Below are 20,176 nucleotides of genomic sequence, written 5' to 3'. Positions count from 1 at the left end.
GGCCAGTATTATATATTTTGTTCTTGCAATATCCCAAATGTTTCCAACTATTTGTAAATTAAGAATTTTGCTGTTTTAACCAAGGAACCAGGGCGTCTGAGGGAGTCGCCTGTCAATTGCGTCATATGTTACCCTCGGTTTCTGCTTTTATTTGGCAGAAACGCTTTACTTTTAGTAGTGCAACAGCAGCCGTCGAGTGATCTCACAGTCATAAGCTCATTTTAAACACACACCTCATGAGAGAAAATGGTGCCGGTGACTGCCCTTTCATAATAAAAGTCTTGCTGCTCGTGAGCTGTGTTGTGTGTAACAATCACTCCAGTTGCCTTGCTCAGCTTTCACAACATTCGGTCCTGCTGTGCTTCATACTACAGTAATGTTAATAATCGCATCCATGAACATAATTTCTGCCCGAGTTCTATCCCGATTCTTTTCCACGGGCTGTGATCACTTGAAGATCACTTGTCCCAAACTTCAGAGAGGGGGTTGTAGCCTACATCGAGCAGGGACAGTTGTAGGAATATGTATATTCCAGCAGCGAGTCGACACAAAGCATTCCAGAGACCCCCTCTCCGAACCCTGAACCGGTCGTACAACTGATCAAGGATGCCTAAACGGCCCAGACATCTCTCCCCCTTTACCTGCGTTATCTCAAAACCAGCACAAGGACAAGATGAGTCACATGACGTGATCCCCTTTGTTCTACAAGCATGACATGATCCCCCTTTGTCAGTTGTTGTCAGATTCCTACAACTGTCCCTGCTCGATGTAGGCTACAACATGATGATATTCAGTTTTGATGAGGAAAAAAATACGAGGGCAGATTAGAAACGAGAACTTCTGACAAGCTTAACAAAAGACTATTAGGGATTATAAGCAAATTTTGCGAATCTATGCCTTTATTTATGTAAAAACTTTGGGCACTAATACTATATTGTAGCCTAGAAATCTCGACGCACCCTAGCGGCAGCAAATTTAATCTGCCCGCAAGTGTCGTCTAGCAACTCTCAATACCCTTCTGAGCTGTATTCCCCTAACTCTTGCCGGGCCAATCACATCATGTATAGAGTCGGTGGGCGGGGCCATAATGACGACGGCCGAGTTGTGTTTGCGTGCTTCTAGTAAACACAGAAACTGGCGAACGGCGGCGGTCTTTCGAATCAGCTCTGACCGCGACTCTGGAAGACTTGGAGTTGAGCTTTTCTCTGAGAAAAGGACAAAGAACGGCACTGAAGTCATTCTTAAAAAGGGAAGATGTGTTCTGAGTTTTGCCGACCGGATACTCCTATCAAGGAGCTCTGTTTCACCTTCATTGCTCTGGTTGGTTGTAGCGCTATCCTATCGCGTGTAGAGGGAGTTTGAAAGACAACCGTTTATCCCGCCCCTCAGATTGAGCCCTGTCAATGGTGAGTTTCCAGACCAAACATCTTGATGTGGGTCTGGCTTGTCAGGCTAGCTATATTGTGTTTAGATGCAATAATTAAACATGAGCTATATCAATAAAATGTATCCAACCCCATGTACAATGTACTGTCAATGCCATCTTTTGGACATTCATCATATTGCATATATTCTAAGTAACCGTAAAAAGAGGAGAGGTCCTAGCCCTGAGCCCTGAGGAACCCCTGTGGTTAGTTGATGTGCTTTGGATACCTCTCCTCTCCAGGCAACCTTGAAAGATAGAACTTTCAAGTCTGACCTACCTGTCAGACCTACCTGTGAGATAGGACTCAAACCAGTGGAGTGGAATCCCTGTGATGCCCAGTGATGAGAGGGTGGAAAGAAAAATCTGATGATTCACAGTGTCAAAGGCAGCAGATAGATCAAGGAGGATGAGGACTGATGATTTGGATGAAGCTTTTGCTATCCGCAGGGCTTCAGTAACTGACAATAATGCAGTCTCATTTGAGTGGCCCTTTTTGAAACCTGTCTGGTTTACGTCCAGTTGATTAGACTGTGAGAGGAAAGGTGAGACCTGGTTGAAAACAACTAGTTCAAGTTTTTCCGCTGTGAATGGTAGGAGAGAAACAGGTCAGTAGTTCTCTACAAGTGATGTGTCTAATGTGGTTTTTTTAAGCAGTGGGGTTACCCGAGCCTGCTTGAATGTGGTAGGGAAGATGCCGGTGCAGAGAGATGTGTTGATGATGTGTGTGATGGCTGGTAAGAGTGTAGGGGAGATGGCTTGTAGAAGGTGTGAGGGGATGGAATCTAGAGGGCAGGTAGTGGGATGGCTGGAGAGGAGAAGTTTAGATACTTCAGCCTCAGTGAGATGCATTGTACCGATTCTTTCCAAAAACAGCCGAGTTCGTGGAGGCGTGCAGTGGGTGTGGCTAAAGTCATGAGCACACACCTATGACACACACAATATATCATGGCATTATCTCTGAATAACTTTTGATACGTTTGTGTTCTTTGCATTATACACACTTTTGCCGATTGCCAACAAAAGATATTTGAAGCGGTTTTGACTAATCGACTAATGATTTTGTGGTCTAAAAACAAAATGACAGTGCTGCAGACAGCTACTGTAACCCGGACGAAGCTTGGTGATGTGCGCATTCTTGCTCTTGTTGACGTGCGCACAATGGAATATCGTAAAATAAAAAAATGGGGACTTGGTTCTATCTATCGGTTGTTAATTAGGTGGAGATTGATTTGAATGTGAGCTTGGGGCAGGAAAGGGGCACGGTTGAAGTAGACTAAATGAAGTCTGCCATGTCACCAAAAGATCATTTTACCAGAAGACAGTGTTGTATTTTATTTAAAAAAATATTTAAAAATTATGGTAAAAAACAGTTAAACGTGTGTATCGTTAACAATAAGATCAATAACATACATTTAGAAATGTATGACTTTTCATTGTTTACACATGTTAGTGTTTACCTATAAATTGCATATTGTGTTCATGAGACCTATGTTAATAGAATGTTATTAACTACAACTGAATAAATATCAATGTATAAAAGCTGTACTGTAAATGTCTTACTTTTTAAGTGCAAGTGTTACTTTGCTTGACAAAATGTGTAAAAACCGCAGAAGAGAACACTTTCAGTATCAATGTAAGAGGCTACTGAGTAATACTGCTTAAAGGGATAGTTCACCCAAAATGAAATTCTGTCATTTACTCACCCTCAAGTTGTTTCAAACTTGAATGAATGTCTTTCTTCTACTGAACACAGAAGATATTTTAAACAATATGGGGAACTAAGTTGAAGGACCCCATTGACTTCCACAGTAGGTAAAAAAAATACTACTGTTTGGTAACATACCAACATTCTTCAAAATATCTTCTTTTGTGTCCAGCAGAACAAAGAAATTCATATACAGGTTTGTAACAACTTTAGGTCGAGTAAATGATGACAGAATTACATTTTTTGGCTGAACTATGCCTTTAAGCCTGATCATACACTCTAAAAAAATGCTGGGTTAAAAACCACCATTTATGTGAGGGGGTTAAGCATTTATATAGACAGCAAAAATGACCCAGCAGCTGAGTTATAGAAAAAAACTACCCAGCATCTGGGTAAAAATATTACAAATGACCCAACAGGCTGAACCCAGCATTTTTAGTGTATGTGGCCTGAAAATGTTTGCCGAGTCATAAACAGTATGAGAAAATAATCTAGTAAGATTGTAGTCCCTGAAGCGGTTGCATCTGTCACCCGGTGGCTGTTCCAGGCGTTATCCTGCGTATGTGTGTATAGGACTTCCTGAGAGTCACACTACCGTGGTGAGATACGCCACGTGGGAGCACACACTCCTCAGTCAGTTTTTTTGCCTCTGGGTTCCAGCAAAGAACGGTAGCAATCACCTCGTTCTTGTCGTCTCGGCCACCAGTAATGAAGAGCTTGTTATTGCAGGCAGCAATGCCACAGCTGGCCCTCTCACAGCCCAGCTGGATTATTAGCGTCCAGGAGTCTTCGAGAGGACTGTAGGAGTACAAGGCCTTCATCGCTCCACCTTTATTTTAAAGCAAGTAACATTTCAATCATCAGAGCATTGCAGTAATCTCAGCAGAGTAGTTTAATGTATTATATAAAGCTCTAACATCAAGACTGTAAAATGTACAAACCAACAACAAATATGGCGTCCTTAAAAGTCACTGCATTTGTGCATTTGGCCTCAGTTGGCATTGGGCATTTTAAGCTCCATTTATTTGATAGGGAATCAAAACATTGCATGTTGTTCGTGGCTAGCTTGCCATTGGGGCCTCCACCAATCACAAAGATGCATTTGTCATAGCTGGCAGCAGAGAAGGAGCTCACACTCAACATGAGAGGCGCTGCCTGGAACAAGGACAAAAACACATAAAATTAAAAACTCATGTGACTTGTGAAGAAAATTCCTGCATACTGTATATGGATTAACCATCATAAATCTACTGAAAAGTTATAATTCAGACAATACTTTAATATTGAATGGCTAAGACTTTTAAATGGGACTTTTATAGTAGATGTTTCCATGACCCATCCTGAGATAAAAATTATTAATGCATATACACTGCCCAACCCCACCCAAAAAAAAAAAAAAAAAAAAAAAAAAAAAAAATCGCTGTTTGCATTTAAATAGGCCAACACTCATATAGGCAAACACTTCATATGTTTAATATATGTTTGTCAACAGTTCTTCTAACCCTAATTGATGGAGTCATGATTCTTATTCAAACATGTAGGAAGATAGACTGGGTTAAAGGACAACTCCGGTGAGAAATGATCCTAGGGGTAATTAACAGATGGTTACCGAGTAGATCGTTCTCTGGGATGCGTTTTCTTGAAAATCGAATGTAAAGAGTTTTATCTCTAAAAACAGATTAGCTTATAACACTAGTCTATGGGGCACAGGGTAGACACAGGGTGGTAAAATTAAATCGCTAGTTTATACCACTAAAAAGGCTCAAAATAGCCTCACACTAACACGGCAGCATAATGAGGGTCCCTACATGCAAACCGAAGCATTGAGAACTTTGTAAGAGTACAAACAGTTTAATAAGAAGATATACGTTGTAAACATAGTGCCTTACGCGTTCACGGACAGGCACCGTCTCGAAAAACAGTCTTGATGAATCGATCTACGAGCGCTGTTCTAAGTGAGCTGGTCGATAGGAATTAAGTTTGTGAAATGTAATTACATGGACATTTTTATTTTTATTTATTTATTTTCTCTGTTGTGTTCAGTGTTTTCTTCCGGAAACAACGGACCATATGAGATTCCAAGTCACAGTTCATCACTTAGCAGAGCTCTCGTTGCTTGATGAGTCGAGACTGTTTTCCAAGATGGCGCCTGTTCGTGAACGCGAAATGCGCTCTGTTTATAAAGTGTCTTCTTATTAAACTGTTTGTACTCTTACAAAGTTCTCAATGCTTCGGTTTGCATTTTGGGACCCTCATTATGCTACCGTGTTAGTGTGAGGCTATTTTGAGCCTTGTTAGTGGTATTAACTAGCGATTTAATTTCACTACCCTGTGCCCCATAGACTAGTGTTATAAGTTAATCTGTTTTTAAAGATAAAACTCTTTACATTCGATTTCCATGAAAACGCATCCCAGAGAACGATCTACTCTGTAACCATCTGTTAATTACCCCTAGGTTCATTTCTCACCGGAGTTGTCCTTTAACTCAGCCTGATCTGCCGGCGATTTGATTTCGCACTGCAGCTCAGTCTAGAAACCTGTACATTAATTTCTACGACTTCTATTATACTTTTGCAGGAACCAATCACAGACTGGCTTATCCACCTGCTGCGCTATTAGCGGGTTTAACACGATGACGGATAGAGAAGTGTGGATTGATGCCTGTTGATCACCCCTCTTGTGGTCAAATGGGTTGAAGGACTCTCCAATTGAGTAGTCATTCAAATAATGCTTCTTTTTCATGCTTCTTGTGCAGTAAAAATAGAGAAAAATGTGACTAATGTTAAATCTTAAATTGAGCTTGGTCTGGCGATAGGCAGACAAGTTGAAAGACACATCATGGACAAATTCCTGGATGACAAAGTCAAGAGTCATCCAGCTCAAATTGTGAAAGAATGGTTGGGAGTGAGCATGAAGAAACATTTTTACACATGAATCGGCACCTCTGAGTTAAATTCATTAAATGACTTTGGGACTGAAAATATGCTGATTTAGTGCTCTATTATTAATATAATATAAAATATAATAATGGTTCTTACTAATGTAGAAAATGGTTAAGCTCCTTAATATTTTGCTTAATATTTTTCTGCTAAAAGTGATACTCCCAGGAATCCTGGATTCTTTAGAAAGTCCCAAGAACAGCATTTATTTGAAATGGAAAATAATCCTTTATAATCTTTAACATTATAAATGTTTTTACAGTCACTTTTGATCAATTTACTGCCCCTTTGCCAAATAAAGATTAGTTTAAAAAAATCTTAACCCCAATTTTTTGAATGGTAGCGCATCCCAGTTTCCACAAAAATATTATTGCAAGTGATCAAGGGCTTCGGGCGTTCCAGTTCAGTCCATTGCAAAGTTTCCGCCAGTAGTGGGCACTCATGTAACGTAAGCAATGATGCACATCCGAGTGAACGAGACGGAGGGAAGTTTGCGAGTGAAGGGAATAATAAAAACAAACTGGAACACAGAACTGGATGATGCGACAGCAGCCATATTGTGCCAGAACGCCCACCACACACCAGCTGATTGGTGGAGAGGAGACTGTGTGATGAAGCCAATCAGGATAGGGAGATGATTAGGAGGCCATGATGGACAGAGGCCAATGGGCAAATTGGGCCAGGAGGCCAGGTTTACACCTTTATCAAAAGTACATCCTGTGATTTTTAATGACCACAGAGAGTCAGGACCTCGGTTTATTGTCTCATCCGAAGGACGATGCTTGTTACAGGTCTCCCTAGCTATATGGGTGTTAGGACGCACACAGACCACAGGGTGAGCGCCCCCTTCTGGCCTCACTAACACCTCTACCAGTTTTCCCAATTGGTCTCCCATACAGGTACTGACCTGGCTCAGCCCTGCTTAGCTTCAGTGGGAAATCAGTCTTGGGCTACAGGGTGATATGGCTGCTGGAAATTTATTTGAAATATGATCATATATTATATTGTGGTAATGACTAATATACACTTTCAATTATGTTAATTAAAAATGAAAAGGTAGCCTATGTTTTCTCCCCATGTTTTTACTACTGGCCTGTAGTTACAGATGTTGTGTCTTCAGAACTCACCTCTGTCCAGCAGTTATGAAACGGATCATAGGCTTCAACACTGTTTAATCTCTGAGTTCCGTCAAAGCCACCCAAAGCATACACCTTTCCCCCAACAACTGCCATTTTGTGTCTCCAGCGTCCTGTGCCTAGGTACTCTATCTGGATCCATTTGTTTAGTGATGCATTATACTTCCACACATCATGCAAAGTTTCCTTGCCACCTGTTTTAAGTTTAAAACAATGTTTTACAATTTCTTGCACATCAGCAAGCTACTGTCATTTTATCACCTTCTCAGTAATTCAGTGTGATGTACCGATGCTCACCCGATATGTAGACTTCGTTTCTGAAAGTGACACACGCAAACTCCACCCACTTCTTATTTTCATTCTCAGACTCCATCTCCGTGTTTGGTAGTTTTGAGACCTCTAAGCGGCTCCTACGTAGTGGGTCCAGACAGGTCACTTCAGATACAAACTTCTCTTCCTTTGTGCATCCTCCGATGATCATAAACACCTCAGACTGGAACTCCCGCACTCTTGGTTTGGTGCGCTCTGAGATCACCTATAAACCAAGAGGATTAAAGGAACTGTTTGTAAGAAATGTATTTCAATGATTCATAAAATGGCCCTGGTATGTCACTAGACATTAAGAAATCATGTTTGATCATTTGAATACTTATATCACTGAAAACAGTAGTCTGGCCACTATATTGTCATTTAAAAGTTGTTGTTGCAGCCCTCAACTGATGTAAATGTTGACATGTTGTGTTTTGGCCTGAAGCTCCACCCTCCACCTATCTACCAATCACGAAGTCAGTAGTGTTTTGGTATCCGGGTTGCCAGATCTGCTCTAGTTACCACAGCTACAGCTACAAACGTTCCTACTGGATCCTGCAGCCTATCTGGCAACCTCTAGTCAAGGGGAGGGGGAGGGATAGTGATTGCAGTACCAGTCTCAGTTGACGCAAAACATTTGAGGGTACGAAGGGTTTTATTTTGGTGACTGATAGGCCTTAGGGCTGGGCGATATGACGAAATATATCGTCTGGACGATAGAAAATGTCTATCGTTTTATATAAGGCTCTATCGCTTACGCCACGATAAGGCGTTTATGGCAGAATTTTACGTCAAGATGCACCTCACGCCACGGCATGCCCATGCAATACATAAACGCGCTCCCTCTGTCTCTCTCTCGCTCTCTCACTCACACACACACACGCGCTGCAGCCTCCCTTCCACTCACGTCACTTTTTTAAAATCCCCCACAGCGCGAAACACGAGTCCCGCAAACGCGCCGCAGAGGAGCTTGTTTGTAATCAGAGGACAAATGGCTCCTTAGTTTCGAAATGGTTTGGGTACAAGGTGATCGCGTTGAAAATAAAGGCGTTTGTCCAGCCTTAGAAGCTCATTTGAATCATTGCCGCGGCTCATTTAAGAAAATGACAGCTCCGAAGAGACGCCGCTTTAGTTCCCTTTCGAGAGAGGTTCCTCGTATTACGTATGGGAAAAAAACTCCTTTTCTCGAGAATGTGAAGCAAAACTTTTAATAAAGGTATCTATGTAAAGCGCAGTGAGCTGCACGGCCATAGCCCAGCGCGAGGAGCGCTCTGATTGGCCGGGCTGCGGCAACTGCAGGAACCTATGGTGAGGCGGCTGAGAGGAACGAACCAATGGGGGGCGTTCCAGAAGCCCGCCGAAAAAGGTGCTTATATTTGCATACAGGAGGCTATATAAGACCCTAATTCGCCATAGGTGTCAGATTTTATCTCCTTCAGCGATACCTTCGCTGGTCTCCGGAAGAAGCACCGCCGTTGAAAAGGCACCAGCGGAACCTGCAGCTGAGGACGACGGACTCCCTCTCCGCCTTCTCTGCCGTTCCAGCTACGCCATCCGGCGTTATATATCCTTTAAACTGTGTCTATGTTGAGTGTTATATGTGTTTGTGTTGCCGCTGCAACGCCACTTCTAGAGCTTACAGGCTTGTTCTACTCGAGGACTCTCTCGTTCCGCCGCGTCGTTAAGCGCCGCGGAAAGACGGAGCTCTTCTCACTCTCCCTCTGCTCTCGTCCCGTCGCGCTGAATAGCGCCGCGGAAAGAGAGAATGTTAGAGGACATGAGCACACTCAAGCCGAAGCTCTCTTCACTCTGCCGCCGCCGCGGCTCTTCTTCCGCCGCTGCCACAGAGTTGTTCCCACTCTTCTCTCATTCCGTCGCGCTACAGCCGCGGACAGAGAATACTAGAGTGAATAGGCGAACTCGAGCCGAAGCTCTCGTCACTATACCGTCGCGCTGAGGAGGCGCCGCGGACAGACGGAGTTTTTCCTCGGACAGTTTTACCTCACGCTTCCAATTCTCTCGTCCTGTCGCTCTATCGCCGCGGACAGAGAATACTAGAGTGAATAAACAAACTCGAGCCGAAGCTCTCGCCGTGCTAGAAGCGCCGCGGACAGAGTTTTACCTCACGCTTCCAATTCTCTCGTCCTGTCGCTCTATCGCCGCGGACAGAGAATAATAGAGTGAATAAACAAACTCGAGCCGAAGCTCTCGCCGTCCTAGAAGCGCCGCGGACAGAGTTTTACCTCACGCTTCCAATTCTCTCGTCCTGTCGCTCTATCGCCGCGGACAGAGAATAATAGAGTGAATAAACAAACTCGAGCCGAAGCTCTCGCCGTGCTAGAAGCGCCGCGGACAGAGTTTTACCTCACGCTTCCAATTCTCTCGTCCTGTCGCTCTATCGCCGCGGACAGAGAATAATAGAGTGAATAAACAAACTCGAGCCGAAGCTCTCGCCGTGCTAGAAGCGCCGCGGACAGAGTTTTACCTCACGCTTCCAATTCTCTCGTCCTGTCGCTCTATCGCCGCGGACAGAGAATACTAGAGTGAATAAACAAACTCGAGCCGAAGCTCTCGCCGTGCTAGAAGCGCCGCGGACAGAGTTTTACCTCACGCTTCCAATTCTCTCGTCCTGTCGCTCTATCGCCGCGGACAGAGAATACTAGAGTGAATAAACAAACTCGAGCCGAAGCTCTCGCCGTGCTAGAAGCGCCGCGGACAGAGTTTTACCTCACGCTTCCAATTCTCTCGTCCTGTCGCTCTATCGCCGCGGACAGAGAATAATAGAGTGAATAAACAAACTCGAGCCGAAGCTCTCGCCGTCCTAGAAGCGCCGCGGACAGAGTTTTACCTCACGCTTCCAATTCTCTCGTCCTGTCGCTCTATCGCCGCGGACAGAGAATAATAGAGTGAATAAACAAACTCGAGCCGAAGCTCTCGCCGTGCTAGAAGCGCCGCGGACAGAGTTTTACCTCACGCTTCCAATTCTCTCGTCCTGTCGCTCTATCGCCGCGGACAGAGAATAATAGAGTGAATAAACAAACTCGAGCCGAAGCTCTCGCCGTGCTAGAAGCGCCGCGGACAGAGTTTTACCTCACGCTTCCAATTCTCTCGTCCTGTCGCTCTATCGCCGCGGACAGAGAATACTAGAGTGAATAAACAAACTCGAGCCGAAGCTCTCGCCGTGCTAGAAGCGCCGCGGACAGAGTTTTACCTCACGCTTCCAATTCTCTCGTCCTGTCGCTCTATCGCCGCGGACAGAGAATACTAGAGTGAATAAACAAACTCGAGCCGAAGCTCTCGCCGTGCTAGAAGCGCCGCGGACAGAGTTTTACCTCACGCTTCCAATTCTCTCGTCCTGTCGCTCTATCGCCGCGGACAGAGAATACTAGAGTGAATAAACTAACTCGAGCCGAAGCTCTCGCCGTGCTCATTCTACCGCCGCCGTGCTGAAGCGCTGCGGACAGAGAATACTAGAGTAAGTTAGACGAGCGAGCTCGGGCTGTTGGGTATGTCAAGAACAATGTCGCTGCAGCGCGCGCTTACTGCCAAGGAAGTTGTAATGGCTGCCTTGTCATGATAGCGCGCGCCCCTTCCACAGCGCGTTGCTGACTAGAGCGCGGCTTACGTCATAGCACGCGCTCACTGTCAGAGCATAAGGGCGTCGGAAAATGGCTGCCAAGCTAAGCCCTTTTTTCACTCTATCACTTCCAGTCCCCTTTATTCAGGCGGCTGGAAAGGTTTTTACACTGTAGACAAAGTGTCCACTACACAGTGTGCACCCCTACATAAGCACTGTTAATTCAGCCTCACAAAATCACAAATAAATCCCGCCGCGGCCGGATTACACCATATAAAGTCAACTAGCCTTATTGCAGTCAACTAGCCTGTGGTCAAACACGCTTGTCTGCATGCGCGCTTTCAGTCTAGACTAGAGCATAACGGCATTGTGGAATGGCTCACATACCACCCGCACTTCCTTACATTCTCCCAGTTCCCTTAAGTTAGTGACTGGAGATGAAATATTGCAGTCAACTAGCCTGTGTTAAACACGCTCGTCTGCACACTAATGCTGTGTGCGTTTACCCCTGTGGATTTGCTCACTGGTTTGCACCGTGGGTATTCTACGTAGGTTGTGCGCCACTGCACATTGTTTACACTACACACAAAAGAGCTTTCTATGTAGGAAATGTGCCCACTTTACAGTCTGCACTCCTGCACCCAAGCACTTTTCACAAAGTTCACTCTCGCACACACAATATAAATGTGAGGCGTGCGCCCACTGCAAAGCCTGCACCGCCAAAACTAACACTATCCCCACAGTGTTAAAAGCAGTGTTACAGCACAAGCAACCCGGCTAACAGCCCCCAATTACTAAGCGGCCAGCCCCCGAATCTAATTCAACCCCTGGCTTTACGAGCCCAGGCCTGGCAGGCCATTCCTGGTATATAATATTGGGTGTTGAACATATAAAACGAGGTTCTCGCTACAGTTTTGCTCGCAGACCCCGCGATTCAAGCCGTGGTCGAGCCCTCTGTAAGAAGCAGTGTCAGTCACGTGCTTCTCGCTGAGGCATTGAGACTGTTAAAGGAGAGAGCGGCGAAAACAGTACACCCGACGCTAGCGAGTCAGGTTTTTACTGTCGCTAATTCCTCATGCCGAAAATGGGTGGCGGTCTCAGGCCCATTTTCCAGGCATCTGAACAAAGCACTTATGACACGCTCGTTTCAAGGTGCTGACGGTGAAACAAATCCTCGCGCACATTCGCCCCGGGGATTGGGTTTTCTCAATAGATCTGAAAAACGCATACTTCACGTTACGATAACCCCCCACCCCCACTACAGGCCATTCTTGAGATTCGCCTTCGAGGGGCAGGCTTATCAGTACAGTCATTGTCATAGACTCAAGACTTACGGCATAAGAACCACCACGTCTTGATAATGTACATAAAATCGCTAGGGCAGCCGAGATCAGACTCTGTTCACTGCATGGCTAAGCATCTCCTTTTATGGGCAGAGCACAATCTGAGCTCCCTAAGGGCGGCTTACGTGCCAGGTATTCTGAATCAGGGTCCGGACATGTTATCCAGAGGACCCATGTCCCCAGGGGGATGGTCCCTTTACCCGCAAACAATTCAGCTTGCACAGCACACGCTGCCCAATATTTTTTCTGCAAACGCAGGGATGCCCTGGCCCATGTTGGCCCAGACTCCCTCTATATGTTCCCTCCGATCGCGATCCAGCTGCAGCCTGTGCTTTTTAATAGCCCCACTTTGGAAGAACCGCACATGGTTTTCCATACTGTTTCAGCTGTCAGACACAGCCCCATGCCTATTCTGCCAATGAAAAGGAAGGTCTGGCATCCCAATCCCGAGCTGTGGGCCCTCCACGTATGGCCCATCAACGGTATCCGGGAACCTCTCTGACAAGTTATGAACACTATTTCGGAAGCTAGAGCCCCTGCTATCTGGCAGCTCTGCTTGAAGTGGTCAGTGGTTTTCTAACCAATGTGCTACGCGAAACATCGACGCACACTCATGCGAACTGGCGGAACCGCTCGCTTTCTCCAAGAGCTAATGGATGCGGGTCGTCCCCCCTCCATACTCGGGGTGTGTGTCTCCGCCATAGCAGCTAGCCACGCTCCTATCGCGGCACATTCACTAGGGAAAAGTGATCTTATTGTGTGTTTTCTTAAAGGGGCCAGGAGATTCAGCCCGCCTTGCCCCTACCTCGGTCCCTATTTGGGACCTCGCCATGGTTTTGGAGGCCGTGAAGGGTTCCCCCTCCTAACCACTTCAGAACACGAGCTTGAAGCACATATCACTCAAAACCGTTTTTCTGCTGGCTGTGGCCTCGGTTAACCGAGTGGGTGGCTTACCTGCACTCTCCGTGAGCCCTTCCTGTCTTGAGTTTGGGTCCAGCAACTTCAAGGTTGTGCTCAAACCGAGGCATGGTTTTATGCTGAAAGTGCTATCAACCCCTTCAGTATGCAGCTCTTTGCACTGCTTAACCCGCGTCTCAGAGAGAATAAGACGCAAACATATTCTGCTCAGTCAGAGCATTGAGATTGTATCTAGAGCGCTCCGCCCCCTTCAGGCAGTCGGATCAGCTCTTCATTGCTTCGGTGGCCGCACTAAAGTTTGTGCTGTCATGAAACAGTCTCTCACACTGGATAGTGGATGCAGTCCCACTAGCATATAGGTCCAGGACCTAACCTGTCCTACAGGCATTTAAGCCCACTCCTCTAGAGGCATGGCCTCATCTTGGGCTTGGTCGTGTGACATTTCTTGGAAGATATCTGTGCGGCGGCAGGCTGGGCCTCTCCGTCCACTTTTATCAGATTCTACAAGTTGGAGGTTCCAGCTCTACAAGCAGGGCTTCTCTCCATCTAGGCTCTATCTTGACCCTGGCAAACAGATTGCCTTACATTTTGGCCTGTACACATTAGTCCTTAAGCACTATTCATTCATCATAAGATCCGACTATGTCCGATCAGCTGTTCAAACGAACCGACTCTTCCGGTTCTTCATTCCCCTTATAAGCCGCCTCTGTCGGTGTCTCGGGGGTTTATAACATGTGCTTTGGGTATACTGGGTCAGTCAGCACACACGGCGCTTTACATTGTGTTCCCATACGTAATACGAGGAACCTCTCTCGAAAGGGAACGTACTCGGTTACTTTCGTAACCTCGGTTCCCTGAGAGAGAGGAACGAGTATTACGTTCCGTGCCGTGTTTATGCTTCTCAGGTATCGCTTCAGTCGATCTTAAAACCTGACACCTATGGCGAATTAGGGTCTTATATAGCCTCCTGTATGCAAATATAAGCACCTTTTTCGGCGGGCTTCTGGAACGCCCCCCATTGGTTCGTTCCTCTCAGCCGCCTCACCATAGGTTCCTGCAGTTGCCGCAGCCCGGCCAATCAGAGCGCTCCTCGCGCTGGGCTATGGCCGTGCAGCTCACTGCGCTTTACATAGATACCTTTATTAAAAGTTTTGCTTCACATTCTCGAGAAAAGGAGTTTTTTTCCCATACGTAATACTCGTTCCTCTCTCTCAGGGAACCGAGGTTACGAAAGTAACCGAGTACGTTTGAGGTAACGTTACTGCTAACAATAATAAAGAAAGACGATCAACACCTTATGTGTTACCACTGAAATGAAGATGTAATATATTTCCAAATGTAAGCCCATCTTAAGCGAAATGCACGCTTCATACTGTCGTCTGCTCTGGCTCTAACCTCGAGTGTTTACTTTTTGCAAACCTTGTGAGCGCGCAAACCCAAACGCTGTGACCTCGCGCCAAATGTTTTTATTGGTTTATTAAGTACAAACAGGCGAGTTATGAAAAATTGAGTGCGAGGGATATGTTCAATCACACAAAAAGATTTTGGAATGAGACTGCCACCTGTAGTAGCGTTTAGTCCACTGTCTATAATAGCCTAATTTAGAGATCACTTTTTTATTTATTTTAACCGACAACTTTGATCGGTTAACGTTGATACGGTCAGCCATCGGTCAAACGTTCATCGGTTAACATCCCTAGGCAGGTGTTAACTTTACTAACAGTCTTGCTTTAAAAAAAGGTTCTAAATAAAATAAAAATGTAGTCCATACTACCTTTATTTGTTTTGTATATCATTTCAAACTGCATTTCCACATTGCAATTTTGTATAGACTATTCATAAACTGAATTAATAGAAAGGTTGCTATATCGTTATGTATATCGTTATCGGGATATCAAATGAGCTATATCGGGATATGAAATTTTGGCCATATCGCCCAGCCCTAATAGGCCTGTATTGTCTTGGTTTTGTCTTGGGAAGTTGCAAAAATAGAGTTGAGTAAAAAAATGTTTCCAAATAATTTAATATGCAAGCAAAGTGGACGTTATGACGTAAATGTGTCCAAACTGATTGAAGCCAGAATCGAGAGCTTGGGAATCAAATTCAACTGAGGAATTTGTATCACTTATGTAACACTTATGTAATACACTTCCTCCAAAAAGGCTTGCCGTGTCATTATAATGCACTGTTAAAATTCCTACGCTTGTATTTCACTTCCTTTTTGAATCAACTGTCTTGTGATCAGCATTCAGAAGAAAGGTCACCTTGGTAAAACTGACCTCTTTCCCTGAGAGGTGATATACCCGGGCCTCCTGCAGCAGTGGGAACACCTCGGCACACTGGCGGATCAGCGGGTCTCCTTCCACCCTTTCTACAAAGTACCATGGGTCCAACAACGGCAGTCGCACATGTGCGAGGATACGTGGCAGCAGAGCTAGCCTTTCATCCTCTCGGGCCCTGACCCAACGTATAACCACGTCAAACACCTGTTCCTCCTCCGTCACCCCCAAGTCATCATGCTGAAGCAGATTGACCAACACATCTGCAGGAAGCTCCAGGATCTCTTCATGCTCCACTACTTGAGAGAAGTTTTGGATAATGTAGGCATGGACTCGGGCTTTCAAAGAGTTCAACGAGTGGGCGTCAGCTAGATGCAGGATGCCCACACAGTTTTCCGGGTGTAGGGCCTCTGCTAAGTAACTGGCACAGGTGTCTACTATACGTGGAAACTGCAATTAAAGATCAAATGTTAGGTCATTATAGAACATAACAATTTTTTTTTATGATTTTACACATTTATGGACAATACCATTACAGAAGTTTGGGGTCAGTTAAAGAAATAAATAATTGTATTCAACAAAGATGCATTAAGTTGGTCATTAAGCGACAATAAACAATAAACAATGAAATGCTACAAAAGATTTATATTTCAAATAAAGTTCTTGTAAGCATTCTGTTCATCAAAGAATCCAGTTTCCACAGAAATATTAAAGGTGTCATGAACTGGCTTTTTTATTTTTTAATACTGTTGTCTGACGTCAACTAATGATTTGTGTGTGGTTTTTACATTCAAAAACATCATAACTAATAAGTAATAGGCTATTTTCTACACTGGTTTTGAGGTTCTCTCCAAAACGCTGGGTTTTAATGGGCGTGCCACAATGAAGACTTGGTAAAGAAGGTGCAGGATTTTAAGTACTTAGGGTCAACAGTCCAGAGCAATGGGGAGTGTGGAAAAGAGGTGAAGAAGCGTGTGCAGGCAGGTTGGAATGGGTGGAGAAAAGTGTCAGGTCTGTTGTGTGATGAAAGTGTGCTAGCAAGATTGAAAGGAAAGTTGTACAGGGCAGTAGTGAGACCAGCGATGTTGTATGGTTTGGAGACATTGCACTGAGGAAAAGACAGGAGGAAGAGCTAGAGGTAGCAGAGCTGAAGATGTTGAGGTTCTCTTTGGGAGTGACGAGGATGGATAGGATCAGGAATGAGTACATCAGAGGGACAGCAAATGTGAGATGTTTTGGAGACAAGAGAGACCAGGTTGAGATGGTTTGGACATGTTCAGAGGAGAGAGAGTAAAAATATTGGTAAAAGGATGCTGAGGTTAGAGCTGCCAGGCAGGAGGTCAATAGGAAGTCCAAAGAGGAGGTTTATGGATGTAGTGGAGGAGGACATGAAGATAGTCGGTCTGAGAGAAGATGATACAGAGGATAGGAATAGATGGAGGCAGATGATTCGCCGTGGCGACCCCTGGAGGGAACAGCCGAAAGAAAAAGAAGAAGAAGCCACAGTGGAGATTTGGAAGTAAATGCCCCCGGCTAGGATTGGATAAGATTTGCATATTTAATGAGCTTCAGCTCCTGTCATATCTATGCCCCTGTCAGTTCAGTTCACATGAGGGAGGGGTTGTTTTGAAAGTGGCAACTAAAGTGATTCAAGTATGTCTTTATCAAAAAAACACAATTTATTTTTCATCCACCTGCAATTGATTGGACTATTATTTTTGTATTACATGGCCCGCACGATCGTTCGATATAAGTGCAAACAGTGCGCACACACACGTACGCGCGCGCCCTTCAAATGTCAAGTCAAGCGAGAGAGAATAGCGCAGAACAAAAAAGGGATATTATGAGATTCATCGGCCTGCCGACCGGCTTACGATTTGGTAGCCCGTCTGGAAAACACACAGCCCGGGACGCTGGGCTTTGCGAGCCCTGCCCCATACATGTCTGAGTCCATCGTACTAAAGGTATGTTCTGTTAGACATGTACACATAATCAAAACGATCTATAACAATGGAATATAAAATACTCACATAAGTGTGTTGCACCATTCCTGTCGGATCCAATATACAAGAAATAGCATTGTGTTTTAATACCAAATGTCTGCAAATCCAGCATCGACCTGAGATTTGTTTACAAATGATTCCACAGTGAAATTAAGTGAACACAATGTCTTTCCCACATAAGCTGGAACTTCATTAAAAATAAAGTTCAACCACACATTCCTAATATTAGAATCGAAAGGAAGCTTATGCAGTGACTGTGTTCTTTCACAACCAGGAATAGCGCAATATCTTGCTATCTTCTTTGCCATGTTTATTGCTGCTGGCTAGCGAAATCCGAACGGCTCCATGAGTCGGTGGGCGGCGCTACTGAATTTCACGTGCTTATTATTCTGCAGAGGCGGTGTTTCGTCAATCAATAACGTCAAGATGTGAACACGATCATTTCTGGGCCTGGTGTCTAGAAAAGCTTTTCTTTGACTAACAAGGACGTTTTCAGCTCTGAAACTTAAAGCATATTCTTATATTACCCTGACCTTTTATATATCAAAAGCTAATCACCCCTTTAAGCAACATTGTACAACGTTGATAATAATAATAATAAACATTTCTTGAGCACCAAATCAACATATTATTAGAATGTATTGATTTCTAAAGGATCATATGTGACTCTGGACCACAAAAAACAGTCATGAGTTCCACAAGTATATCTGTGGCAATAGCCAACAATACATTGTATGGATCAAAATATGTGATTTTTCATTTATGCCAAAAATCATTAGGATATTAAGCAAAGATCACATTCCATGAAGATATTTTGTAAATTCCCTTCTGTAAATATATTAACAACATGTATTATTACTAGTAATATGCATTGCTAAGGACTTCATTTTGGACAATGTTAAAGGCAATTTTTATATATTTTTGCATCCTCGGATTCCTGATTTTCAAATAGATGTATCTCGAGCAAAAATGGAATTTCAAAAGTGCAAAAAGTAAAAAAAAAAAATTTTTTTCTTTTTTATATTAGTTTTATTAGTTTTTTGTACTTTTAGTTTTAATAATGTAAGAAAAAAGTTAGACTTGGCAGCAATTTCATTATACTTATGTTTGTGCAAATATTTAATGAAATAAAAGCTCTATATTTAGCAAACATATGACTCCACCCAGGTCCCTCCAGATGTGACTACTAAACTGATATGGAAAATATCCTCTCTCAGTAAACAATGTTTATTTTCACTTCCCTGTTATGCTTGCTACTTTCAAGGTGGTTTTGATGGCTTCTCCTCCTCAAAAAAACATACAAATCAGCCTACCACAAATGTTGCTGTTACAGCCGTTACAGATAGGCTATTCCACCATCTAACATGTTTATGAGAAAGTATGTTAGTACAAACCTGAAAAAGGCTGGCTGCCTCAAGCATTCTCTGAACATTGTCCTTGGTAATGGTGACTTTGCTGGTGTAAGTGTATTCTAACAGGATTCTCATGGTGTCAGCATCAAGGCCTTTAAGATTTACATTTTCTTCATGTTTTTCTCTCAAGTCATTACAAAACATTGCTCTGTAAAAATACAAAAACGAATAGTATATAATGTCAATGTGAGACATAAAAAAGCTGTACCTACACTAGAAACAATTCTCTATGTTTTTTCCCCTCTGTACATCACATCAAAAGATCTAAATGTGCTACTGGCTGACCTGAAATAATGACTGGCTGCAGCAAGGACCACACGATGGCACTGGAAGCTCTGGCCCTGTACGTGGAGATTGACGTCTGTTAAGCTCTCCTCCAGCCGTAGACTGTTAAGTCCATCCTGCAGATAACCAGCAAACACAGAGTCTTCGAACATAACTTGACCATCTTCCCGGTTCTCTTGTATCGAGCTCTCCAGCATGCTCAGACCCCCTGGTGAAGCTTCTTTCTTGGCAGCTGAAGGGCATGCCGAGTTCTTCTCCAACGTGTCAGCCATGATCTGGAGTCCCACATGCAAAAGTTACAGTGTTCGTCTCTGAATAAAGTGTAACAGCATGTGACATCGGTGAAACACTACAGCCAAAAGTTGAATTGTTCTCTCCTAACACGCAAGCTTCCTGTTTTTATAACGGCCTACAAAGAGGAAGTGCTGAAACCTCTCAAATTCAGCTCTGAAACTTACGTTACTTGGATTATGTATGTGATCTAAACCCTTTGCATTTGAAGCAAATTAAGGGTAAATATATAATTTAACAGGTTCACACTATAAAACAAATATCTTATTGCTTCATTAAAAGCAAGGAAAGACATCTCTAAATCAACATCTTTAAAAAAAACTCACAAAAAGAGTTTCTAGTGCTGGCTTTAAAAAAAATGTATACTGTTGTCTGAGGTCAACTATAATGATGTTTGTGTGGTTTTTACATTCAAAAACATAATAACTAATAAGTAATAATAGGCCATTTTGAACACTTGTTTTGAGGCGCTCTCCTTAATGCTGGGTTTTTATGGGCCTGCCGCACTGAAGACGATTAGCATATTTAATGAGCTTCAACCCCCTTGTCAGTT

At 43.9% G+C, this 20,176-nt stretch overlaps 1 protein-coding gene across 2 annotated transcripts; it reads right to left on the bottom strand.

Moving 5' to 3' along the window:
- Positions 1-2,743: 2,743 nt before the first annotated feature.
- Positions 2,744-19,707, bottom strand: klhl6 (kelch-like family member 6). Of its 2 annotated transcripts, none has more exons than XM_067452325.1 (7): positions 19,333-19,707; positions 19,030-19,195; positions 15,618-16,082; positions 7,504-7,741; positions 7,198-7,400; positions 4,073-4,286; positions 2,744-3,960 (listed from the first exon to the last, which is right to left on the bottom strand). In XM_067452325.1, exons 1-7 carry the CDS (start codon positions 19,602-19,604, stop codon positions 3,659-3,661), a joined length of 1,860 nt encoding a protein of 619 aa, XP_067308426.1. In that variant the 5' UTR covers positions 19,605-19,707; the 3' UTR covers positions 2,744-3,658. The 2 variants fall into 2 exon arrangements, with proteins under 2 accessions (XP_067308426.1, XP_067308427.1); XM_067452326.1 differs by having other exon boundaries at positions 15,633-16,082.
- Positions 19,708-20,176: the final 469 nt, after the last annotated feature.

The sequence above is a fragment of the Pseudorasbora parva genome, chromosome 9 (genome assembly GCF_024679245.1).
Source record: "Pseudorasbora parva isolate DD20220531a chromosome 9, ASM2467924v1, whole genome shotgun sequence".
Lineage (NCBI taxonomy): Eukaryota > Metazoa > Chordata > Actinopteri > Cypriniformes > Gobionidae > Pseudorasbora > Pseudorasbora parva.
The sequence above is the reverse complement of the archived record's forward strand: the minus strand, read 5'-3'. Positions and strand labels throughout refer to the sequence as shown.

What these genes read in the sequence shown, in the direction of transcription:
- klhl6 (XM_067452325.1), bottom strand. Translation starts at nt 19,604, where the DNA reads ATGGCTGACACGTTGGAGAAGAACTCGGCATGCCCTTCAGCTGCCAAG. An exon ending in GCAGCCAGTCATTATTTCAG is followed by an intron (nt 19,196 to 19,332) that starts GTCAGCCAGTAG and finishes GTATTTTTACAG; the next exon opens with AGCAATGTTTTGTAATGACT. An exon ending in AAACGAAGTCTACATATCGG is followed by an intron (nt 7,401 to 7,503) that starts GTGAGCATCGGT and finishes AACTTAAAACAG; the next exon opens with GTGGCAAGGAAACTTTGCAT.